The sequence below is a fragment of the Mobula birostris genome, chromosome 10 (assembly GCF_030028105.1).
Source record: "Mobula birostris isolate sMobBir1 chromosome 10, sMobBir1.hap1, whole genome shotgun sequence".
Lineage (NCBI taxonomy): Eukaryota > Metazoa > Chordata > Chondrichthyes > Myliobatiformes > Myliobatidae > Mobula > Mobula birostris.
Genome location: NC_092379.1, coordinates 37,378,678 through 37,405,356, shown reverse-complemented (window position 1 = coordinate 37,405,356; position 26,679 = coordinate 37,378,678). Strand labels below are relative to the sequence as shown.

General features: G+C 44.2%; 1 protein-coding gene across 1 annotated transcript in view; it reads right to left on the bottom strand.

Annotated features, from left to right (window-relative positions):
- The window catches only part of LOC140203592 (serine/threonine-protein phosphatase 2A 65 kDa regulatory subunit A beta isoform-like), a 116,870-nt gene that overhangs the window by 79,241 nt on the left and 10,950 nt on the right, over window positions 1-26,679 (bottom strand). The window contains exon 3 of the mRNA XM_072269640.1: window positions 4,858-5,015. Within this exon, the coding sequence (XP_072125741.1) occupies window positions 4,858-5,015 (158 nt within the window). The remainder of the gene's footprint in view (window positions 1-4,857; window positions 5,016-26,679) is intronic.

Sequence of the window (26,679 nt, the reverse complement as noted above, 5' to 3'; positions counted from 1 at the left end):
CTGAGTCTGGCCTCCTGTGCCTTCAATCTCTCCTCCTGATACTTTTCATGCACTTCCTTCAATTTGTCTACACTAGATCTCTTGGCAGATGCTGTCCCTGTTAGGGATGCAATCAAATCAAAGTTATAATAGGTAGTAGCTTCCAATTCAACCAATTCTTTATCATTCAAAATATACACCTCAGCAGGGAGAAATCAACTAACAATTTTACTTAGTTTCTATTCATTTATCGCTACCTGAAGCTTAAGTTTCCAATTAAAATCTATCTGATTCAACGCAGTAATAGCTGCCAGAATTAATTGGAAACTCTCACATACCATTTTGTTTTGTTTATCACACATGTACTGACAGCCCCAGTCTTAGAACACATACCAACTAACACATGTAGGGTTCTTGGTAATGTTAACTGCTAAGGCTAATGAAATGGCGTCTCTGTAATGCTAACTGCTGATGTAATAGTTTCTCTGTAGCTGCGATATTTGGGTTTTAACTACAGATAACAGGGAACTAACCAAATGAGAGACACATTATTCTATCTTGTTTGTCTGGGAACCGAGCTTTTGTGGTTTTTCGGTCGAGGCGAGTGAGGAGGTAGAACGAGTGCGGAGAGTGCTCGGTGATCACCGGACGGAGTCTACGGGAATTCGAGGGTCCAGCGGTTGGCAACGTTTCGGCGGAGGTCATTGAGGAGGAACACCGGAGGCGTGAGCTCCAAAGATTTTTGTGCACAAACTGTTAACTTTAACAAGAGTGGCGTCTTTGTCTTTTATATTTGGTTTCTCTACTAACCACACAACAAAATAAGGGTTATAAAGGCCATGTGTCAGTTTGCCATCACCGTGAAGGCCGACGAAAAGGAAAGGGCGGATTGAGCAGTGGATCATTTGGGGGCTTCTGATGATGCCCTACCTCCAGTTTACTGTAACCTGACTGCTCTGAAGAGCAAGCAGCTGCCGGAATTGAGTTCTGGAGGAGTGGCAGCTGCTCAGTGAGGTGATCCGGGCACTGGCACTACCTGGTATGTATTTGGAAAGGGGGATATGGCGCAGGCGGAGAAGACAAAACCAGCTTCAGTACCTCCATTACTGAGAGAATAGCCTCGTTTGAAGTTAAAGAACCAAATTTTATACCGGTCATGTCAGCCCCGGACCGACCTCGGCGTTGCCAGCTGGTTCTGCCTGAGAAGTATCGGAGCATTGCGTTGAGTTCACTTCATGATGATCCTGGACATTTGGGGGTGGAAAAGACCTATGGTTTTTCTGGCCCTGAATGAAGTTGGAGGTTGAAGAGTATTGCAAATCGTGCATTCGCTGCATACGCTGGAAGACACTGCCTGTGCAGGCAGCTCCTCTGTCATACCTGCAGAGTGCAGGGCTCCTGGACCTGGTGTGTATGGATTTCCTGTCTATAGAACCCGATGCCAGCAACACGGCCAGTGTCTTAGTCATCACGGACCACTACACTGGATATGCTCAGGCTTTTCCTATCAAGGACCAGAAGGCGACTACGGTGGCAAAAGTGTTATGGGAGAAGTATTTCATGCATTATGGCCTTCCCCAGGCGGATACATAGCGACCAGGGATGGGACTTCGAGAGTAGACTCATCTACGAGTTACTGGGCATGCTGGGAGTTGAGAAATTGAGGACCATGCCCTATCACCTGCAGGGCAATCCCCAGCCTGAGAGGTTTAAGCTTGGGACCCTGGAGATCAGCAAGGAGAGCAGGTGGAGTTAACATATCGGGCATCTGGTTCACTGTACCCGAAATGAAGCTACTGCGTGCACGCCATATGCAGGAAGCCAAGGCGTTACTAGTGAAGGCTTGAAACATGGATTGTCCCATATAACTGCTGAAAAGGCATGTTTAATTGGGGCCCATGCAACTGTCCGAGGCTTCACCTTTAGTTTGGAGAAAGTGGGAGAAACCTAAGTCAAACTTGAGAGTAAGAACTAGTTCTACCAGGTGAGGAAAGATGGTGATGAAGGGGAACTGATGAGGTCTGTTGTCTAGAAAGAAGCAGAACATTAAGGACTTCCTGGAAGGGGATGAAAATGTATAAACACTAAACCCATAGTGAAAATAAAGTGATCTGGGCCAAGTAACTGAAAGTGATTGAAGTGATGGAGAGATTGCAGACCAGATAATGTTCTAAGTGTCGGTTGCCAGAAAAACATTGGCAAGAACTGGAGGAAGAACACTTCCTACTTCTTTTTAAAATTAGGACTACATTATCTGTTACATTGATAAAACCAGACAGGTTTCCGGTTACCATTGCATCTCTATTGGTAGAGTAATCCTTCAATACCGTACCATATGAATAGCCTGGATTGTGGGAGCCCAGGTCGGTCTTACAAGAGATAATGTTAAGCCTGGAAAATTGTAGCTATGGAGGAAAGATTGGATAAGCTTGGGTTGTTTTCTAGTCTTGAGATGTATAAAATTGGGAGGATCAAATGGCAGAAATGAGAAGGGCTTATTTCCTGAACAGGGGGATTAAAAAAAAACTGAGGTCCATCGTAACTGCTAGTAGTATTAAAAGTATTTTCACTCAGAGGATGGTAGAGGGATCTGAAATACTTCCAAGGCATAAATTCCCCTCATATTTAAAAAGTAAATGAATATCTGAAGCGCTGTGATCAACTGGGCTACAGAGCCTGAGGTAGGACGTGGAATTAGAATGGGTAGCTCTTTTCTTGACCATCACAGATGCAATTCCCAACATATTTATTTTTATGGTTCTATGAGCTTGGCTTAGGAAATAGGCAGGTAGGTTTTATTTTTAGAAACACAATTTAGTTGTTCAACTAATTTTTAAAAGTGTTTATACTTGTAAACTTTCAACTTAAAAAACTTTCTTTTATCAAGTGTTTTTGGAATGTGTCATCTCAGGTGTTTACAGAGAGAACATTTTGAGATGCAGACGTACCCTTTTTAACAAAGCAACTCAATGACACATTAGATCCTTCACCCTCAGGAAGCGATTTCCAGCTCTTTTCAGATTCAGCCCTGAAAACAAAAAGTAGAAAACTAATTTTGAGCTTAAGAGCTTGGCAGATAAATATCATATTGTCTTTGGAATTTTGCAGTGACGAAGGATCGCAGATCGACATTGCAGACTGCTTTTCTTTTCACAAATTCTGCCTGATTCCGTGCGTGTTACAGCAAGCTACTCACAACATTTCTGAGCCAAATCCCACAGACTCAGGAGCACAGCAAATATCATAGATTATCATTAAACTGCAGAATAGAATGAATTATGTCACTGGATGGAACAATCAGCTCTTGAAAGAAAACCTGCTAGAAATTTAGTAAACTTTTTGAAAACAGAAATCAAAATATCACAGATGCTGGAAATGTAAAGAGAATGACAAAATATTCAGCAGGTGAAGCAGTGTCTAAAAAGAGAGAAACAAAATTACTGAAATAATATTTCAAAAGTCACTGTCATTGTTTCATGCTCCACCTCCTCAGTAGAAAATACTGTACTACTCTTTAAAGAAGTCTGCTAAATAAATGAACAACAGTCACGTGCAACCTAATTTAAAAATAAGTACTTTCAATAGGGGAGAAGGCATCCCATTATGTTTAACTTATAAAACAGTGATACTACCAATATTCTGAGAAGTCCTTTTCCAACTAAGGCTGTATTGCCCAGTGACATTACCTTTGTAGAGAAAGTGGTTCAGCCTTGGGCTTCTCAGCAGCAATGGAGGAAGGGGTTTTGATTTGTGGTTTGGTGGAACTGGACACTTTGCTTAGTTTTGCTGGAGTCCTTTTAATCGATCCATCACAGGACTGGTAATACAAGAGAAAGAAAACGGTGAAATGTTCAAAGGTTCATTTTATTGTCAAAGTATGCACGTACAACTCTGATACTTGTCTTCTCCAGATAGCCCTGAAATACAGAAAGACCATGAGAGTTGATGAAAGAAAAGACACCAACTCTCCCCACCATCAGTACGACAAAGAAAAGAAACAATAACAATCCCCGACCCCCTCGCCTGCAAAACAGACCAGTGACAGTAACATCGAAACCCCCAACCCCACCTTACACACAAAATATTTACAGCTCACCCACCCACCAACCAGCCACAATTAACAAAACACCAAAACCTGAAGGAAACCAATATGAAGTACAGTCCAAAATTCACATATGTCTCAGGATATTGGAAACAGCTTTCCATCGGCATACAAAGACAGTGGCTGCAAACTCAACAAATCAGCAAAAGCATTTTCAACTTAATCAATCCAATTTTAGTTGGTAAATTAATCAAGGCTGACAACTGAAAATATTCAGAGGATGGCAAATCAATTTGGCTAAATGCTGTAAAAAATAAATTGTAAAGACTGCAACAATCCAGATTTCCCCAAACTTTCAGAAAGCATTGCCTCCTGCTGCTTTAACATAGCAGATACAAAGCAGGAGAATAGCAGCAACTGGGGAAAGACAACCGAACGCACTATTGAATGCTGCATACTTTTCAAAGACTTTTGAAAGTCAGAAGCAATATAGCAATGCAAAGGGCCTTAAGAATGAGTTGAGGGTGATATAAAGGATTTTCCAGCAATGGAACAGAAACAAAAAGAATAAAGGTAGATCAAGTCCTTTGAATAATCATGCACTTAATTTCCTCAAACACCAGGAAATCTGCAGATGCTAGGATTTCAAGCAACACACATAAACATTCACCAGCAACTTTGATGTGTGTTACTGAATTTCCTCAACAATTTTCCAAATTAAAAAATGAATATTGTGGATAGCAAATTGATTTTGGGGTAGTATATACATACAACGTTCTTATTGCCCTAATCAAAGACTGGCAGGGCAGTCAAGGTGAGTACGACGACAATCTTACCCTTAGTTCGTTAATGAGACTGACCTCCTGTGCCTTCAATCTCTCCTTCCGAAGCTTCTGCCCTTTCTTCAATTTGTTTACAATAGGTTTATGTTTCCTCAGATCATCTTTAGGTGCATGAATCCTGCCCTCGATATCACTCTGCTCAGATGCTTTCTCTGTTCAGGATGCAATCAAATCAAAGTTATAATAGGTAATAGCTTCCAATTCAACCAATTATTTATCATTCAAAATACATACCTCAGCGGGGTGAAATCAACTAACAATTTTACTCAGTTTCTATTCATTTATTGCTACTTGAAGCTTAAATTTCGAATTAAAATCCACCTGATTCAATGCATTAATAGCTGCCAGAATTAAATGGAAACTCTCACATACGATTTTGTTTTGTTTATCACACATGTCCTGAGATCCCCAGTGGCAGGAAATGCATTTTGATTTTGACACTGTCCTCCTGGTACCATTCTCCCGTAAATATAATCAAAAGCTGTCACTGTACAGTGCAATCAGATCCATAACTCACTAAATGCACTCTTAAAGTTCAGAATACTACTAACACACAGCTGAGCAAGGCAATAGACTCTTAAATGTCTTCTTAATTGGCCCAGTAAGCCAATAGATGAAGGGCAAACAGGGAAGGAAAGAAATACTGATATCCCCCAAAATACCAATTACGCACATAAAGCCCCAACCTCGTCGGACACCGACCGGCCAGAGTCACGGCCTCGTTGGAGACGTGGCTCACACTCTCAACAGCAAATACAGTTGTGGACTCATTGAGATCATAAGCAGGGAAACATCAGGAAACAATTTAAATATAAAATCAGATTTTTAAAAAAATCGAAGCTAATGGTGAGCATTGCATCAATAGGCAGAGAAACACTTGCTGCAAAATAGATTACATGCAACATTTCACTAACCAAAGCTAGAACTCACTGACCACTGCTTTTAAACCTTTTCCTTTGTGTGGTACAAATCTTGCCAGTGTAGTTTTCATGTTGATTTCCAGAGTTCAATTTGATTCGGGCTATTTAATCCCACACCCTGTCAAATACAGCCTCATTAAAGGCAGTCACTCAAATCACCTGTAAATACTGCACTAACTCTGACCCTGGAAAGTCAAAATGGGCATGGGGGAACAGATTACTGAAGAGCAAATGTCCCTTAAGAGCACAGTTGGTGACACCTCCCATTACTTTTATGATTGGACAGTAATTAGCCAGATCGGATATACTCTGTTTTTGGTGGATAGAACGTAACTAGGGACATGTAGTTGCCACTGACAGACCTGTACTGGATATGCTTGGCTTGCTAGGCATTTAGTTCTGAAGTGCAACTTTAAGCACGACACATCGGAGGTTGTCCATTTTCATTATTATTGCTGTTCCTGCTACTCGCTCATTCTTTGATTTGGCTGAAAACTACCATTATAACAGTGAGGACTTTGGGAGGAAGCACAGATGCATCATTCACTCAGTTCTTCGAGTTGAATATAGTTTCACAAAGTTCATTCCAGGCTCTGGTTTAATTGAAGGTGGGGATCTTCACTGGAGAAGTGTCCTCATGTTAGCTAACCTATCACCATCACGACTGTGTGATCCAGGGTGGCAGAACTTTGATCAGATCCATTGGTTGGGGAACTGCTGAACTCTTCATTGAAGATGAGAAAATCTGCAGATATAGGAAATCCAAAGTAATACCCAGAAAATGCTGAAGGAACTCTGCAGGCTAGGCAACAGCTACGGAAGAGAGTTAACAGTCGTGGAACAGTCCATGTTTCAAACCTAAACGGGCATCACTCCACAACTCTTCCTACGCTACAAAGATAACTGCATTGGTCCTGCTTCCAGCACCCATGCTGAGCTCATCAATTTCCTCAACTTTCTCCAATTTCCACACTGCCCTCAACTGGCCCACTTCTGACACCTCTCACCCCTTTCTCGATCCCCGTCTCCATCTTTGGAGACAGTTTATCTGCTGATACTCTTTACAAACCCACTGACTCTCACAGCTCTCTGGACAAGACATCTTCCCACCCTATCACTTGCAAAAATGCCATTCCCTGGCCTCAGTTCCTCCATTTCCACTGCATCTGCTCCCAGAATGAAGCTTTTCATTCCAGAACAACTGAGATATCCTCCTTCTTCAAAGAAAAGGGCTTCCTTTCCTCCACTATCAACGTAGCCCTCAACCACATTGCACAAATCACCCTGAACCCTTCCACCTGCCGCCACACGAAGGATAGGGTTCCTCTTGTCCTCACCTATCACCACACAAGCCTCTGCATCCCGCACGTAACTCTCTGCAACTTCTGCTATCTCCAAAGGGAGCCCACCACCAAGCACATCTTTCCGTAGGAATCATTCCTTACACGACTCCCTTGTCCACTCATCCCTCCCCACTGATTTCCCTCCTGGCACTTATCCTTGCAAGCAGAACAAGGGCCACACCTGCCCCTACACCTCCTTCCTCACTACCATTCAGGGCTTCAAACAGCCCTTCCACGCCAGGCGACACTTCACCCGTGAGTCTGTTGGGATCACCTATAGTATCTAGTGTTGCCTCCTATATATTGATCAGACCAGACTGGGAGACATTTGTCAAGCAGCTTCGCTCCATCTGCCACAAAAAGCGGGATTTTCCGGTGGCCAGCCATTCCAACTCTACTTTCCATTCCATTATGTCAGTCCATGGTCTCCTGTCACTGTGAGGCCACCCTCAGGTTGGAGCGGCAAAGAGCTTATTTTTTGTTTGGGTGATCTCCAACCTGATGGCACAAACGTCAATTTCTCAAACTTCCAGTAACTGCCTCCTCCTCCTCTCCATTCGTTTCCCTCTCTCACCTCATCTCCTTACCTGCCCATCACCTCCCACTGGGGCTCCTCCTCCTTCCCTTCTTCAATGGTCCTCTGTCCTCTCCTATCAAATACCCCCTACTCTAACCCTTTACCCCTTTCACCAATCAACTTCCCAGCTCTTTACTTTAACCGCTCCATCTCTCCCAGTATCACCTATCACCTGCCAACTTGTATCTCTTCCTTCCTTTCCCCCACCTTCTTTTTCTGACTCCTTCTTCCTTCCGTTCCAGTCGTGAAGGTTTTCGGCCTGAAACATCGATTGTTTACTCTTTTCCTTTAATGCTGTCTGGCCTGCTGAGTTCCTCCAGCATTGTGTGTGATGCATCTGTTTACTGCATGCTGCTTTTGCCATTTAACAAGCTGATGGTTCTGTGTAGCAGCCCTATTCAGTTCAGATCCACCCAATGCAACTTGTAAAACTTCTTTCTATACTCACCACTGAACTGGCATTGGTCCCTAGCTTGATAGTAATGGTCAAAAGGAGTGATAGACCAGGCCTCGAGATTACAGTTTGCAGCTGAATACAATTCTGCTGATATGGACAATTGCAACCCTTCATGAGCAACTAGATTTGCTGAGACTCTCCCATCAGTACTGAGCTGTAACGTTAGCTGTGCTTACATGGAATTCTGTGAGTACCTGCCGAGTATAAATACTGAAAAGCTCACACATAGCTGTCAGAAACTTCATACCTGATTGTGTCATGGATACAGATTCGTCAGACGAGCTGCAGGATCCTTGGCATGACTGTAAACTAGGGCTGGTGTTAGTCTTTCTATCAGCTTCGTTTGATGAAGGGGCACTGTCTTCTGAGGAAGCAGACTGCACAAGGGCAAGAGAATGGAAATAGATTAGTTCCCGAGCTGTTAGTATTTTCTGATTTGATAAAATAAAGATTAGATGGGCAGGAAGCTTGCAAACATTTAACATCCAGCAACTTAAATTCTGTACATCCGTCCACTGGATTGCCCCCTCCCTGCCCTTTCAATGCATCCCATTATATCCTTCCATATATTTCACTAACCTGCTGCAACCTATTAGCCCAAACCCTCAAAGTTTAATGTTCATCTCAAACATGTTACCCTTGAAAGAATCACACAAGAAATTCCCAGCCTTTTCTTTGTGCCCAGTGATCTCATTTAGACCCTGCCATAGTCTACTGGCATCCCTTTGGTTAACCTGGGCTTCCAACTCGGCTCGATATTGCCTCTTGGCGCCCCTAATGGCTTTCCGGAGTTCACGCCTGGATTCTGTGTAGCCACTGGTATCCCCGGACCTAAAAGCCGCAGCTCTAGCCTTTAAAAGGGATTTGACCTCATAATTCATCCATGGTTTCCGGTTAGGGAATACCCAGATCGTCTTGTGAGACACACAGTTCTCCGCGCATTTCCAAAGAAGTCTGTGACAGCTGAGGCATACTCATTGAGGTTAGCTGCCGAGTCCTTGAATACCTGGTCCATTTCCGACACCTCTCTCCCCTTTCTAGATCTTTCTGTCTCTATCTCTAGAGACAGCTTATCTACTGATGCCTACTATAAGCCTACAGACTCTCACAGCTATCTGGTCTATTCCTCTTCTCACCCTGTCTCTTGAAAAAATACCATCCCCTTCTCGCAAATCCTCCATCTCCGCCGCATCTGCTTTCAGGATGAGGCTTTTCATTCCAGGACGAAGGAGATGTCCTCCTTTTTTAAAGAAAGGAGCTTCCCTTCCTCCACCATCAACTCTGCTCTCAAACGCATCTCTGCCATTTCACGCACATCTGCTCTCACCCCGTCCTCCCACCACCCCACTAGGGATAGGGTTCCCCTTGTCTTCACCTACCACCCCACCAGCCTCCAGGTCCAACAAATAATTCTCTGTAACTTCCGCCAGCTCCAACGAGATCCCACCAGTAAGCACATCTTTCCCTCCCCCTCCGCTTTCCACAGGGATGGCTCCCTACGCGACTCCCTTGTCCATTCGTCCCCACCATCCCACCCCACCGATCTCCCTCCTGGCACTTATCCTTGCAAGCGGAACAAGTGCTACACACGCCCTTACACTTCCTCCCTTACCACCATTCAGGGCCCCAGACAGTCCTTCCAGGTGAGGCGACACTTCACCTGTGAGTCGGCTGGGGTGGTATACTGCGTCTCGTGCTCCCGATGCAGCCTTCTATATATTGGTGAGACCCGACGCAGACTGGGAGATCGTTTCGCTGAACACCTACGCTCTGTCCACCAGAGAAAGCAGGATTTCCCAGTGGCCACACATTTTAATTCCACGTCCCATTCCCATTCCGATATGTCTATCCATGGCCTCCTCTACTGTAAAGATGAAGCCGTACTCAGGTTGGAGGAGCAACACCTTATATTCCGACTGGGTAGCCTCCAACCTGATAGCATGAACAGTGACTTCCCTAACTTCCGTTAATGCCCCACCTCCCCCTCGTACCCCATCCATTATTGCCCATCCTCTGGGCTTCCCCCCTCCCCCTTTCTTTCTCCCTAGGCCTCCTGTCCCATGATCCTCTCATATCCCTTTTGCCAATCAGCTGTCCAGCTCTTGGCTCCATCCTTCCCCCTCCTGTCTTCTCCTATCATTTCGGATCTCCCCCTCCCCCTCCCACTTTCAAATCTCTTACTAGCTCTTCCTTCAGTTAGTCCTGACGAAGGGTCTCGGCCCAAAATGTCGACTGCACCTCTTCCTATAGATGCTGCCTGGCCTGCTGCGTACACCAGCAATTTTTATGTGTGTTAATTAATTAGGTGCTGATTGCATCGTCTCTGATCTGGGCCGACATTTACATGCCAGGCAGCACCTAATTAATTAGCTTGTTTATTTTGGCTTTTTTCTGGGTGCGTTCCGGCTATCGCTGCACCACTGCATGCTTCGCGGATCAGTAGCGGTCCGCGGCCCGGAGGTTGGGGACCACTGATGTACAGCGTAGTTTCACTTAGCAGAGTCAAGAAGACAGCCAGCACGCTGGAACATTCACACATCTTTCTATCAGACAGTTCTTTGTAAGCACTCAAAACATCCTGCAAACCTGCCCTGAACCTACGTGCCCTTTCAAGGTTAAAGTCATACTTTTCTGCAATCATTGCAGCATTGTCAATTGTAGCGAAAATCTCACGCAGTTCAAAGCTATGGCAGCTTAATGCTGAGATGCTGAGTGTAGTTCCCGGGGAAGAAGCTTGGCTTTTCGCCACTCTCGCAGCTCGGGGTGCGCGCTGCCTCTATAACGGCTCGCTTCACAACAAACGCTGACGCTATTTCACTTTTCGCTGCTCAGGGTGCGCGCTGCCTCTATAACCGCTCGCTTCACAACAAACGCTGAACGCTATTTTCACCACTCTCTCTGCTCGGGGTGCGCGCTGCCTCTATAACGGCTCGCTTCACAAGAAACGCTGAACGCTATTTTCACCACTCTCGCTGTTCAGGGTGCGCGCTGCCTCTATAACGGCTCGCTTCACAAGAAACGCTGAACGCTATTTTCACCACTCTCGCTGCTCGGGGTGCATGCTGCATTTTTTTGTAACAGTGAAAACACCTTCTCGTCAGCGAAAACCGGTAACTAATTTGGTCTTTCACAACAGCGAGGAGTCGTAAAGTGAACGTTCCAAAAAACGGGGGCCAGCTGGACACTGAACACTTGCTGACAAGTTTGGAATTACCTGAGATCTTTCCTCTTCATCCTGCCTGAGCAAGCATCTGGTCCATCTCAACCCCATTTTGTTCGGGAGTTATCACCTCTTTAGCTCTCTATTATTTCCTAGCTGAAGACTGAGACACAACAGTTTGTGCTTCTTATCTGATATCAACACCAAAATATTTCTCATGGTTTCTGATTTGGCCACTGTGATGTCATCAGCTATTGTGATGTCATCAGCCACTGTGATGACATCAGCCATTGTGATGTCATGACCCACTGTGATGACATCAGCCACTGATTAAAACTAATTAAAACATGCTATCCCAAATATTTGAAGCACTTCATTATTTGAACCTTCCCATCATTGATTATAATCATTGGCCACAAATTTCAGTTGGGGTGGGTCTTGTGATTTATTGAATGAAACAGTTGTGTCTGACAGACTTTTTGTTCCAATGTACACAGAAAAGAAAACGACACAGAATTACATTCGTGATCCCAGTGCATTAATATTCACCTCTTTGGGCAAGTTAGGATTAAAAAAAAGAAATCACTCTAAATTGTTCTCCGAGGCAAAAGAATAATAAGGGGAAAGTTGACATTTGTCCGTACAATTGGCTTTAATTGATTCCTAATCTAAATTACCTTCCCACCAATGGTTAGCCAAATAGCCTCACACCTCCTTCCTGCAGGAAGCAAAGAATCTTTAAAATATAGAAATGGTCTTTGAGGAAAACAAATCCTGGCACTTCTAGAAGAATTGCCAACTGAAGAAAACTCAATTCTACCATTGACTTGTTTCCAAAATGCATCAGGCTTGTTTAGATGTTCCTTTGCAAACTTCTGATGCTGAAATTTGTGGTAACGATGCAGGAAAAGTTTTCTTCTGATGACTCTTCCATGAAGGTCATATTTCTTCAGTGTCGCTGCACAGTAGAACAGTGCACCACCACTCCAGAGTCTGCTAAATCTTCCTGAAGGTCTTTTGCAGTCAAACAGGGGTTTTCATTTGCCTTTCTGGCAATCCTATGAGTAGCTCTCTTGGAAAGTTTTCTTGGTCTTACAGACCTCAACTTGACCTCCACCGTTCCTGCTAACTGCCATTTCTTAATTACGTTACGAACTGAGGAAACGGCTATCTGAAAATGCTTTGCTATCATCTGATAGCCTTCTCCTGCTTTGTGGACATCATTTATTTTAATTTTCAGAGTGCTAGGCAGCTGCTTAGAGGAGCCCATGGCTGCTGTTTGTTGGGACAAGGTTTGAGGAGTCAGGGTATTTATAAAGCTTTAAAATTTGCATCACCTGGCCTTTCCTAATGATGACTGTGAACAAGCCATAACCCTAACAAGCTAATTAAGGTCTGGAACCTTGGTAAAAGTTATCTGAGAACTCAAATCTTTTGGGGTCCCTAAACTTTTCAATGGTGCTCCTTTCCTTTTTTTCACTCAAAAATTGTACAAAACCAAAATAATACACTAATCTTGCTCAATATGTTGAAAAGAATGTTTCATCTTCAACGTTATGATTTTTGGAGATCAGTTCATCTTCTACTCACTTAACTATTCACAGTAACAGAAATTTTGACCGGGGTGCCCAAACGTTTTCCTGCCACTGTATGTCAATTTAGGCAGCTGCAGGTACCATGATGTTTACTTCTGCATAGACTGCAAGTCAACGTTATATTTTTTTTCAATATTACTGGTATTGTGAAAATGGTATTCTTCATCATCCACTTCAAGGTTCGACATGTGTGTTTAGAGATGCTCTTCTGCACACCACTGTTGTAACGTGAGGTGATTTGAGTTACTGTCACCTTCCTGTCAGCTTGTACCAGTCAGTTGTCGTTTTGGGCCAAGATGCTTCATCAGGACTAGAAAAAAAAAGATGAGATCAGAGTAAGAAGGTGGGGAAGACGTACAAGGTTGTGGGTGATAGGTGAAACCAGGAGATGGGGAGTGGTGAGGTAAAGAGCTGAGAAATTGGTGAAAGAGATAAAGTGCTGGAGAAGGGGGAATCTGATAGGAGAGGACAGAAGGCCATGGAAGAAAGGGAAGGGGGAAGAGCACCAGAGGGAGGTGATGGGCAGGTAAGGAGATAAGGTGAGGGAGCAAAATGTGAATGGAGAATGGTGAAGTGGGGGGGTCATTACCGGAAGCAGGAGAAATTGATGTTGATGCCATCAGGTTGGAGGCTACCCAGACGGAATAAGGAGTTGTTCCTCCAACCCCAGTGTGGCCTCATCGCAGCAGTAGAGGAGGCCATGGACCAACATGTTGGAATGGGAATGGGAGGTAGAATTAAAATTGGTGGCCACCAGGAGAAGTGCCACAGCTGCCCCTGGATCTCCTCCCTCACTACCATTCGGGGCCCAAACAGTCCTTCCAGGTGAGGCAACATTTCACCTGTGAGACCCGGCCCAGATTGGGAGACCACTTTGACGAGCACCTACAGTCCATTCAGCAGAAGAAACCAGGACCTCTTGGTGGCCACCAATTGACTTGGATGAGGAAGTGGAGGATTAGGTTAGTAAATTTGCTGATGACACAATGGTTGGCGGGGTTGTGGATAGTGTGGATAGCGGGACATTGATAGGATGCAAAACTGGGCTGAGAAGTGATAGATGAAGTTCAACACAAATAAGTGAGAGGTGGTTCATTTTGGTAGGTCAAATATGATGACAGAATATAGTATGAATGGTAAGGCTCTTAGCAATACGGTGACCTTTTATCCAATATTTTCATTTAATTATTTATTACTCTTTCAGTCTTTTTTTCAAAGTTTTAGATTTCATCAGAAAGTCTTTCTTTCTTTCTTGATCGTATCCTGAAAATGGACTGCCCAGTCCTCTTTTTTTTTGTTTCTTTAGTGTAGTGGGTTCTTTTTCCTTTTCATTTAAAACCCAATGTTTTTTCCTTTCTCTTCATAAACTGCTAAGACAATTGTTATTTTCATTTTTTATTATATATTTTATACTAGTTTAACAATATCTATGATTTTGACAATGTCTATCTTAATCTTGGATTATATTGTTACCGATATATATATTTGAATGAATTCTCCTCTTGATTTGTATTTAAGCTTTTTTTAAATCAATGAAAAGATTAATGAAGAAAAAGACTCTTGGCAGTGTGGGGGATCAGAGGGATCTTGGGGTCCGAGTCCATAGGATGCTCAAAGCTGCTGTGCAGGTTGGCTCTGTGGTTAAGAAAGCATACAGTGTATTGACCTTCATCAACCGTGGGATTGAGTTTAGAGCCGAGGGGTAATGTTGCAGCTATATAGGACCCTGGTCACACCCCACTTGGAGTACTCTGCTCAGTTCTGGTCGCCTCACTATAGGAAGGATGTGGAAAGCATAGAAAGGGTGCAGAGGAGATTTATAAGGATGTTCCCTGGACTGGAGAGCATGCCTTATGAGAATAGGTTAAGTGAACTCGGCCTTTTCTTCTTGGAGCGACGGAGGATGAGAGGTGACCTGACAGAGGTGTATAAGATGATGAGAGGCATTGATCGTTTGGATAGTCAGAAGCTTTTTCCCAGCTAGCATGAGAGGGCACAGTTTTAAGGTGCTTGGAAGTAGGTACAGAGGAGATGTCAGGGCTAAGCTTTTTATGCAGAGAGTGGTGAGTGCGTGGAATGAGCTGCTGGCGATGGTGGTGGAGGTGTTCTAAGAGTAAAGTTAAGAGTAAATTGCTAAGTTCTAAGAGTAAACCTAGCAATTATCAGCCTGTGAGTTTGACGTCAGTGGTGGGTAAGTTAATGGAAAATATTCTTAGAGATGGTATATATAATTATCTGGATAGACAGGGTAGCTGTTTAGGAACAGTCAACATGGATTTGTGCATGGAAGGTCATGTTTGACAGATCTTATTGAATTTTTTGAAGAGGTTACTTGAAAAGTTGACAAGGGTAAAGTGGTGGATGTTGTCTATATGGACTTCAGTAAGGCCTTTGACAAAGTTCCACACGGAAGGTTAGTTAGGAAGGTTCAATCGTTAGGTATAATATTTAAGTAGAAAAATGGATTTAACAGTGGCTGGATTGGAGATGTCAGAGAGCAGTGGTGGATAACTGTTTGTCAGGTTGGAGGCCGGTGACTAGTGGTGTGCTTCAGGGATCTGTACTGGGTCCAATGTTGTTTGTCATATACATTAATGATCTGGATGATAGAGTGGTAAATTGGATTAGTAAGTATGCAGATGATACTAAGATAGTTGGCATTTTGGATAATGAAGTGGGTTTTCAAAGCTTGCAGAGAATTTGGGCCAGTTAGAAGAGTGGGCTGAAAGATGGCAGATGGAGTTTAATGCTGATAAGTGTGAGGTGCTACATTTTGGTAGGACTAATCAAAATAGGACATACATGGTAAATGGTAAGGCATTGAAGAATGCAGTAGAACAGCGTGGTCTAGGAATAATAGTGCATAGTTCCCTGAAGGTGGAATCTCATGTGGATAGGATGGTGAAGAAAGCTTTTGGTATGCTGGCCTTTATAAATCAGAGCACTGAATATAGGAGATGGGATGTAATGTTGAAATTGTACAAGGCATTGGTGAGGCCAAATTTGGAGTCTTGTGTACAGTTGTGGTCACCAAATTATAGGAAGGATGTCAACAAAATAGAGAGAGTACAGAGGAGATTTACCAGAATGTCACCTGGGTTTCAGCACCTAAGTTACAGAGAAAGGTTGAACAAGTTAGGTCTTTATTGTTTGGAGCGTAGAAGTTTGACCGGGGACTTGATAGAGGCATTTAAAATTATGAGGGGGATAGATAGAGTTGACTTGGATAGGCTTTTTCCGTTGAGAGTAGGGGAGATTCAAACAAGAGGACATGAGTTGAGAGTTAAGGGGCAAAAGTTTAGGGGTAACAAGAGTGGGAACTTCTTTACTCAGGGAGTGGTAACTGTGTGGAATGAGCTTCCAGTAGAAGTGGTAGAGGCAGGTACAATTTTGTCATTAAAAAAAAGTTTGATAGGTATATGGACAGGAAAGGAATGAGGGTTATGGGCTAAGTGCAGGTAGATGGGACTAGGTGAGAGTAAGCATTCGGCACGGACTAGAAGGGCCACGATGGCCTGTTTCCGTGCTGTAATTGTTATATGGTTATATGGAAAGCAGGAGATTGCGGCTGAGAGGAAAAATGGATCACCCATGATGAAATGGCAGAGTAGACTTGATGGGCCAAGTGGCCTAATTCTGATCTGCATCTTATGCTCTTAACCACATTCTCTACTACCCCTTTATAATCCCTCCTCAATCCTATCGCTCTCTTTCTGATCCCACACCAGTTTCCCACTACCCACAACACAATTGTGTCGCGTTCTGGTTGCCTCAGGATTGGAAAGGTGCAGAGGAGGTTTGTAAACGTAACTTTGCTGGATCAAATAACAACAGTACAAAAAGATCGTTACTTATCTTTCCACCCGTTTAGTTCTTCGAGCTCAGCCGGTGAGTGAATTTGGACCTGACATCAGGGAGAGAACCTTTCTGATCTCCCCAGCAGTTCAACTAATTCACTGCCTGATGTCAGAATTGTCAGAGGTTATAAGGCCACCGATACAAAAGAACAATCAATTTGATAAGCATTCCAGCCAAGTCAATGGACTATGGATACAAAGAACAATCAGCTTGATAACCATTCCGGCCAAGTCAATGGACTATTGATACAAATGAACAATCAGTTTGATAACCATTCTCTTGGTTGACGTGCTAAGTCGTCTTAGGTGGGACGAATGATTTAATCTACGAGATGTAGATGATTTCAGCTGAGCTGACATCTTGTAGATGATTTACAGCTCAGCTCAAAGCAACCTCTCAGCTAAGTCAAGATTGGGAATTAAATATCCAAGGATATCAGGTTATACGGTATGATAGGCAGGAAGGTAAGGGAGGTGGGGTAGCGCTGTAAGGATGAGATCAGTGCGACAGTGAGAGACGATATAAGATCTAAGGAGCAGAACGTTGAGTCCATCTAGGTAGAGATTAGGAACAGTAATGGAAAAAAAATCCCTAGTGGGAGTTGTCGATCAGCCACCAAATAATCACATTACAGTGGCACAGGCAGTAAACAGAAATATCTCAGGCACGGGAGAATGGAACAGCAGTTATCATGGGAGACTAACTTGCACAGAGATTGGGTGAATCAAATTGGTCGAGACAGTCTTGTGGAGGACTTCATTGAACGCATAAATGATGGCTTTCTTGAACAGCGTGTTACTTAACCTGCAAGAGAATGTGTTATCTTAGATCTGGTCCTGTGCAATGAGAAAGGTAAGATTAGTGATCTTGTAGTTAGGGATCCTCTCGGAAAGAGTGATCACAGTATGACTGAGTTTCCCATACAAATGGAGGGTGCAAAAGTAGTCTGGGAACACAGGCTATATGGTGGGACTATTGAGGAGCAGTGGAAGACTTTCAAAGAGATTTTTCACGGTGCTCAACAAAAGTATATTCCAGTTAAAAGCACGGACAGTAAGGGTGGGGAGAGCCAGTCTTGGATAACTGAGGAAATTAAAGAAGGTGTCAAACTAAAAGCGTGTGAATAGAAAGCCTCCAAGAGTAGTGGGAAACTGGAAGACTGGGAAAATTTCAAACAGCAACAAAGACCCATCAAGCAATTAATAAAGAAAGGGAATAAGGAAAGAAAATAAACTAAAATTCTCTGGACTGTGGGCAGGTTCTGGTGGATTAGAAGACGGCGAATGTCACGCCACAGTTCAAAAAATGATGTAGGCTAATGCAGGTAACTACAGGTCAGTTAGTTTAACATCTGTAGTTGGAAAATGCTTGAAGCTATCATTAAAGAAGAAATAGCGAGGCATCTGGCAAGAAATGGATCCATCAGGCAGATGCAGCATGGATTCAGCAAGGGCAGATCCTGTTTGACAAACTTACTGGAGTTCTTTGAGGATATAACGAGCACAGTGGATAGAGGGGAACAGATGGACGTTATTTACTTGGATTTCTGGAAGGTGTTTGATAAGGTACTGCGTAAAAGACTTATCCATAAGATAAGGATGCAAAGAGTTGGGGTGATGTATTAGCATGGATACAGGATTGGTTAACTGAAAGAAAGCAGAGTTCGGATGCATGGGTGTTACTCTGGTTGGCAATCAGTGGTGAGCAGTGGTGCCATATGGGTCGGTGCTGGGCCCGCAACTGTTCACAATATATATTAACCATCTCAAAGAGGGAACCAAGTGTAGTGTATCGCTTAAGTTTGCTGATGATACCAAATTGAGTGGAAAAGTAAATTGTGCAGAAGATACAGAGAGATACATATCGATAGGTTAAGTGAGTGGGCAAGGGTCTGGCAGATGGGGTACAATGTTGGTAAATGTGAGGTCATCCACTTTGTTAGGAAAAATAGAAGAGCAGATTATTATTTAAACGGTGAAAATTTCCAGCATACTGCTGTGCTGAGGGACTTGGGAGTACTTGTGCATGAATCACAAAAGCTTAGTTTGCAGGTGCAGCAGGCTATCACAAAAGCAAATGGAATACAGTATTGGCATTCATTACTAGAGGGACTGAATTGAAGAGCGGGGAAGTTATGCTGCAACTGTACAGGGTACTGGTGAGGCTGCACCTGGAGTACTGCATGCAGTTCGGGTCTCCATACTTGAGGAAGGATAGACTGGCTTTGGAGGCAGTTTGATGGTCAGGTTGGGATTGGTGCGGGGAGAGTAGAGGGCAGTGCATTCAGTGGAGGAGTGAAGGAGTGATGAATTCGATGTCCCGTCGGCAATTCGAGATGAGAAGATCCAGAGCAGGCAGAGAACCAGAGCGGGGAGGCCAAGGAGAGGAGGAGGTGAGTGAGGGTAATTTCAGAGATGTGAGAGCGGATCGTTTACACAGAGAGTGGTGGGTGCCTGCGGTGGTGGTAGAGATAGATGCATTAGAGATTTTTAAGAGACGTTTAGATAGGCACATGAATGTGAGGAAGATGGGAGGATATGGACATTGTGTAGGCAGGAGAGATGAGCTTAGTTAGCTATCTGATTACTAATTTAATTGTTCTGGCACAACATTGAGGGCCGAAGGGCCTGTTCCTGTACTATACTGTTGTATGTTCTATTAAAGGACTCCTGCCCTCAGCTGCAGGGATATCCTTGAAGGAACGTCGGAGGGTCACGCCAACGGGTCTTTTCACTGCTTTAGCCTTCAGCACAAGCAGGGCTTTGGTTCGGAGGTTGGGAACGTGAGCTGGATTTCAAGTTAACAACCAAACCTGTTGGCAGATGTTTGCCCTGGCCAGACAGCTTGGTGTCAGTGTGAGTGAGAGAGAGGATTCCAGTCTTTCTGCATGTAAGGATGTAATGCTGAGGCTTTATAAGGCAGTAGTGAGGCCTCACCTGGAGTCTTGTGTGCATTTTTGGGCCCCTTATCTCAGAAAGGATGGACTGACATTGGATGTTTGAATAGGCAGCTCAGGCAACGCATCACCAAATAATTAGATAGGGCGTCAAAGGTTAAAGGGAAAATGGGTTTGAGAGGGAAATGGATCAGCCATGATGAAACAGCGGAGCAGACTCGATAGTCTGAAAGGCCTAACTCTACTCCAATGTCTTCAGTTCTTCCGGTCTTTCATATGGAGGCTGTCCTCCAGTCCGCTGAAGGAGCCTGTTAATGAGCTAGACCTGGAGGTTCTGCATTGGTCGGAATGGACCATGGATGTTGTGTCCTAGCTGTCTACATGATGTGAAAGCCAGGGAAGTACAACACGGAGAGCAAGTTGTTGCCCACACAGCAGGCTAGCTCTCTCCACGCAGCAGATGAATGCAAAGGAATGGCAGAGGTCGATAGTTTGGCATCAGCCCAAAGCAACTTGTTTTAAGGCGTCAGAAACCCACCTAGGTGCCTTCTCCTGTCAGTAGAAACGGTTCCACCAATCTTAGTAGCTCAGCCAGACGTGAAGGCCAGGAGCTGGACTTGGTTGTCAGAAGCCTGCCCTGCCGTGCGATGTAATCATGTCTGCTCTATGCTGACCACAATTCTTTTTTTCCTGTACTGGTTTACGTATTAATAAACAGCCAGTAGGTGGAGATTGTGTCTCTCTCAGTCCATCAGGGTCAAGCATATTTTGCTTCCAACCCACAACACACACACCAAGTGCTGGAGGAACTCAGCAGGTCAGGCAGCAACTCTGCTGAGGAATAAAGAGTCGATGTTTCAAACCGAGACCCCCTCATCAGGACTGGAAAGGAACTGGGAAGAAGCCAGAATAAGACTGGGAGGTGTTGGGAGCATGGAGGGAAGGACTTCAAGCTGGCAGGTGATAGGTGAGACCAGGTAAGGGGGAAGATGGATAAAGTTAGAAGCTGGAAGTGTTTAGGTCAGGGGTTCCCAATATCCTAAAACCACAAGATATGGGAGCAGAATTAGGCCATTAGTCTGCTCTGCATTTCATCATGGCTGATCCATTTTCCCTCTCAGCCCCAATCTCCTGCCTTCTCCCTTTATCCCTTCATGACCTGACCAACCTCTGCCTTAAATATACAAAAATACTCGGCCTTCACAGCTGACTGTGGCAATAAATGCCACAGATTCACCACTCTCTGGCTAAAGAACTTTCTTCTCATCTTCCTATTCATCTCTAAAAGGACACCTCACTATTATGAGGCTGTCCTCTGGTCTTAGACTCCCTACCATAAGAAACATCCTCTCCACATTCACTCTGAGACCCCTTGCTTAATTGTACTGGTCCATGGCAAGTAAAAGGTTGGGAACCCCTGGTAGAGGTGGAAGAGTTAAAGGGCTGAAGGAGGAGGAATCTGATGGGAGAGGAGAGTGGGCCATGGGAGAAGGGGGATTAGGAAGGGAAGAGGGTGAAGATGGGAAGGTCTTCATTGAGTTCACAACATCCAATCTGCTCTGGTACCACAGTATTTATGTGGGCTGTCCTGCTGAGACTCTGGACAATGTTGGCCCCTCCAGGACATTGACAGTTGGGTAATTCAGTGACGAAAGGGCTGACGAACACAGAGGTGTGTATTGGCGATGTAATACGGCTGTCTGAAGCCAGCTTGATAGTGAACCTTGGAAAAAATGAGTTCGGCCACACGAAGGTCACTTACCTGGGAATTGTGGTGACACAGGGGCAGCTGGCGGCGATGCAAGCTACGGTGCAGGCTATCGCTGACATCCCAACCCCGACAGACAAGAGGACCCTCAGAAGGCTCTTGGAGATGGTGGGGTACTGTAGGAAGTTTTGCAGTAACTCTGCGGTTACCACCCCTCCCCCTCCGACTAAGCCTTTGCGAGAGAAAACTAAGTCAGAATGGGACGACCCTTGTTATTGTGGTCCGGGACGAAACCCAATGAGAGGTACATTGATCGCAATTCATCAGTGTTTTTGGCCACTATGAAGTTTGCTAAGTTGGAGCCTGGTAAGAGGGATTATTAATAACACATATAAAAGGAACAGAAAATGTGATGGCTGACTGTCTGTCAGGTGTTGACAACTTCAAACTCGCTGTATTAGCCAAATAGCTGATAAAGATGTATATCTGTGTGTACCAAATAATGTATTCATGTTTGTAATTTTTACCCCCGGTAAAAATCCTTAAAGGGGGGAAGTGTGACAAGAATACACATAGATTAAGATGTAGCTGTCCTGTGCTGGCACCAGTGGGATCAGCAGTTGGTCTGCCACCTGTCTTCAGGAGAGAGAGAGATAAGGAAAACAATGGAGCAGCATTGGGAGATGTGTAATGAAGGGACGGGAGAGAGAGTAACAGAAGGAGAGAGCTGTCAAGATCGGCTCCCCCTTTGAACCCTGAACTGTTTGAAGTGATGGACAGGCGATACCCCAGCAGGGGGATAAAAAGGGACAGGTTCACTAAGGCAGCACACACACGACACCCGAGGTAACGAGACCCTGGAAGCGGTGCGTCTCTCACAAGTCGGTGGGAAGTTTTGGAAGGCCGGTTGCGGGACCAGGCCATAGACGCACAGGGTGGAAAGGCATGATCGGCGGGAACCTGGTGTGTGTCCACCCTTGCCTGGGTGCCGGGTTCACCGCAGAGAAACGATCGTATCTCGAAACGGAGGGGGTCACGGTCAGTGACCTCAGATGACATCACAAAGGGCTCGCCCGAAAGCTGACTGCGAAGGTCTGTGTGTGGAAGCCCTTTTGAATATTCATTCATTTTGCTCTCTCTCTCCTTCCCTCCACTGTCTGCGAACTGAACTGAACTAAACTGAACTGAACTTTGCGTCACTTTGAAACTGGGCATTTACCCCTAGACAACGATAGAGCTTGATTGATCCTGTTATCTTAATTCTGTGTACATGCATGTTTATCATTGCTGAACTGTTGCATTCATTATCCTTTTGATTAGAGTACTGTGTTGCTTGTTTCTTTAATAAAACTTTCTTAGTTCTAGTAATCCAGACTCCAACTGAGTGATCCATTTCTGCTGGTTTGGCAACCCAGTTACGGGGTACGTAACAAAGACCAGTGGTCCCCAATCACCGGGCTGTGGACCGGTACCGGGCCGCAAAGCATGTGCTACCGGGCCGCGAGGAAACGATATGATTTGGCGATATGAGTCAGCTTCACCTTTCCTCATCCCCCCTCACCCACTGCTGAGCTTGAACACACGCGAGGTCATTACCCGCGCGTCATCCATGTCAGCACAGGAAGAAGATCAACTCCTCGAGCTTGCAAATGAAGGCGGACTTAAAAGTATGTTTGACATAACATCTCTGCCGGCATTCTGGATCAAAGTCAAGGCTAAATATCCTGAGATAGCCACAAAAGCACTGAAAACGGTGCTTCCATTTCCAACATATCTCTGCAATGAATGCAACAAAAACTAAATTGCAGAATAGACTGGACATAGGGAACCCACTTCGAGTATCGCTGTCTCCCATCACCCCTCGATATGACCGTGTTGTTGAAGGGAACAAGTTTTCAGCCCAGGGCTCCCACTGATTCAGCGATATTTGTGTGTTGCAATTAATTTATATGCGGGGAAATATGTGCTGTGTGTTTAATATCCAAATGTTACTTAAAATGTTATGATGCTATTGACTTATAAGTGACTTATATAACCATATAACAATTACAGCAAGGAAACAGACCATCTCTGCCCTTCTAATCTGTGCTGAACGCTACTCTCACCTAGTCCCACCGACCTGCACTCAGCCTATAACCCTCCATTCCTTTCCTGTCCATATACCTATCCAATTTAAGGTTAAATGATCATATCGAACCTGCCTCTACCACTTCCACTGGAAGTTCGTTCAATACTTACTTCAATCTCCCCTGTCCTCCCCTATAATTGACTTATTCATGCAAGGAAAATATGCGCTGTGTGCTTAATATTAAATTTGTTAGATAAACACTTTTAGAAATGAAATTCAGTGTATTAGCCACTTATCACCTATATTCCGGTCGTGATTAACACCCCGCCCCCGTACAGAATCGCCAAAAATGATTTGTAGAAAAAAAATCGGCACGTACACGCATGCGCAGGTCACGCATGCGCACTGGTGCCCACGCAAGTCTTCATGGTCATTGTAGCCTATCTCGAGGTAAACACAACGTATCCGTTGGTAACCCTACACCCCACCCCTCCACCAGGTCGGCCAGTCCGCAAGAATATTGTCAATAAGAAACCGGTCCGCGTTGCAAACTAGGTTGGGGACCCCTGCTGTACAGTTGTGTTGTTAGCAGAACCGCAGATATTACATTTATTTTTCTGATCTTCGACATGAAAATATATTAAGAATGCATGGATTACTGATTCCTTCAGTATCCCTTCTGGCCACTGCCTGCCACTTGAAAACATACTTATTCTTACTCAAATCCTACAATTCCTAGCCGTTTGTCTACTTGCACATGCAGAGGAGTTGTTAGGCTGGAAGATAGACAAGTATGGAGAGGGAGGAGTTCAAATCAAGATTTTGTTTTTATAAGTTTTTAAAGAGTAAAGTCCTGTCAGAATATGTTAACCTGGGTCTCATTAATTCTGATCCATGTTTATGCCAATAAAATTAGAATTTGAACTTGGACATTGCACCTTCGGCTCTCTAAAATCTCACATGGTCGAATAAAGCAGTTGAAAGCAGCTATAAGTGTACGAAATGCAAACGAGACCAATCACTATTGTCAATAGTTTTAGCCTGCAAAGTCGATCACGTTCGAAAGGACTATCGGTTCCCTTTTCATGAAATGAAACATGGTCATAATGCTTTTGATGTGAGGTCGATTCATCTGAGAAGCCAGGTTAACCCTCAACACATTTCCCAATACCAAAAGTAATGGGTTCACAGTGAGGGATAAACTTGGACAACGATCTGAGATCTCTTAAGTTTGGAAGAAGGCAAATGTAAAAAGAAAATACAAACGCTTCGAAAATGTCAGCAGTCTTTCAGATAGAAATCACCTATGTAATTAGATTAGTTAGTGGGAAGTCAGAAGATTCGGCAGTTTCTGAGAAATAGCAGATGGCAGCTGAAAAGCCATAGGGAGAGAAAAGTTGAAATGTGAAGGAATCTACTCAATGACACAAAGAGGATGTCAACAGTATTTTGTTTTTGTCAGATATACAAAGATTACAAGGAAAGCAAGAGTAGATATCAAATTCCAGAAAATGACACTGGAACGGTAGTAATGAGGGACGAGAAAATGGCGGAAGAACTGATTAAGTACTTTGCAGTATCTTCACTGTAGAGGACACTAGCAGCACACCGTATGGTCGGAAGTGTCAGAGGGAATACGTGAACGTAGTTGCTATTATTAGGAAGAAGGTGCCCAGGAAGTTGTAAGGTCTGAAGGCAAGTAAGTTACCTGGACCAGATGGACTACACCCCAAGGTTCAGAGGAGGTACCTGAATAGTTTGTGGAGTAATAATAATCTTTCAAGAATCACTACATTCTGGTATAGTTGCAGAGAAATGCAGAATTGCAAATGTCACTGCACTCTTCAAGAAGTGAGCGAGGGGGAAGAGAGGAAATTATAGGCTAGTTACCTTGACCTCAGTGGTTGGGAAAACTTTGGAGTCGCTTGTTCAGGAAGAGGTTTCAGGGTACCAGAGGCATGGTAAAATAGACATGGGTTTCTTTATGGGAAATCTTGCCAGGCAAATCTTATGGAATTATTTGGCGAAATACCAAGTAGGACAGGCAAAGCAGAAACGGTGGATGTTGTGGATTTGATTTTCAGAAGGCCTTTGACAAGGTGCCGCACATGAGGCTGCTAAGCAATTAAGAACCCATGGTACCACAGAGAAGATTCTAGCATGGGTAGAACATTGGCAGATTGACAAGAGGCAAAGAGTGTGAATAAGCAAAACCTCTTCCGATTGGTTGCCGATGACTGGTGGTGTTGCACAGTGGTCAATGTTAGAACCACTTATTTTTACGTTCTACTTCAATGATTTGAAGTGATGGTTTTGTGGCCAATTTTGCAGATGACACAAAGATAAGTGGACGGGCAAGTAGTGTTGAGGAAGCAAAGGGGCTGCAGGAAGACTTAGACAAATTAGGAGAATAGGCAAAGAAGTGGCAGATGGAATACAGTGTCGGGAAGAACATGATCATGAACTGTGGTAAAAGGAATAAAAGCGTAGACTAAAAGGGGAGAAAATTCAAAAATCCGAGGTGAAAAGGGACTTGGAAGACCTCGTGCAGGACTCCCTAACGGTCTTGCTGGTTGAGTCTGTGATTAGGAATGTAAATACAATTTTAGCATTCATTCTGAGAGGACAAAAAGAGAAAAAAGAAACATATCACGCTGGGAATTTATAAGGGACTGGTGACACCACACTTGGGAGTCCCGTGAGCAGTCTTGGGGCCATTATCAAAGAAAGAATGTACTGCCGTTTGACTGGTTTCCAAGAAGGTTCAGGAAAACGCAAAAATGATTCCGGAAATGACAGGCTCGCCATATTAGTGCCGTTTGACGTCTCTGGTCATGTAGTCGCTGGAATTTCAAGGATTAGACGGGGGTGGTGTGGTTAGTGTAATTTCATTGAAAGCTATCGAATGTTGAAAGGCACAGATGGACTGGGATTGGAAAGGATGTTGCCTCTATCTGGGATAGTCTAGCACCGACGTGCACAGGTTCAGAATAGAGGGACGTGCATTTACAACGGAGATGAGGGGGTTTTCCTTTAGCCTCAGAGTTGTGAATATGTTGAATTCATTAGCACAACACAGGCAACTGTGGAGGCCAGGTCATTCGGTGTAGATAAGGCGGAAGTTGCTAGGTTCCTGTTCAGTCAAATGCTGAAAAGTTACAGGAGAGGGCAAGAGAATGGAATTGAGAAGAAAAGCGATAAGCAATGATCAAATGGCAGAGCAGTGGCCCAATT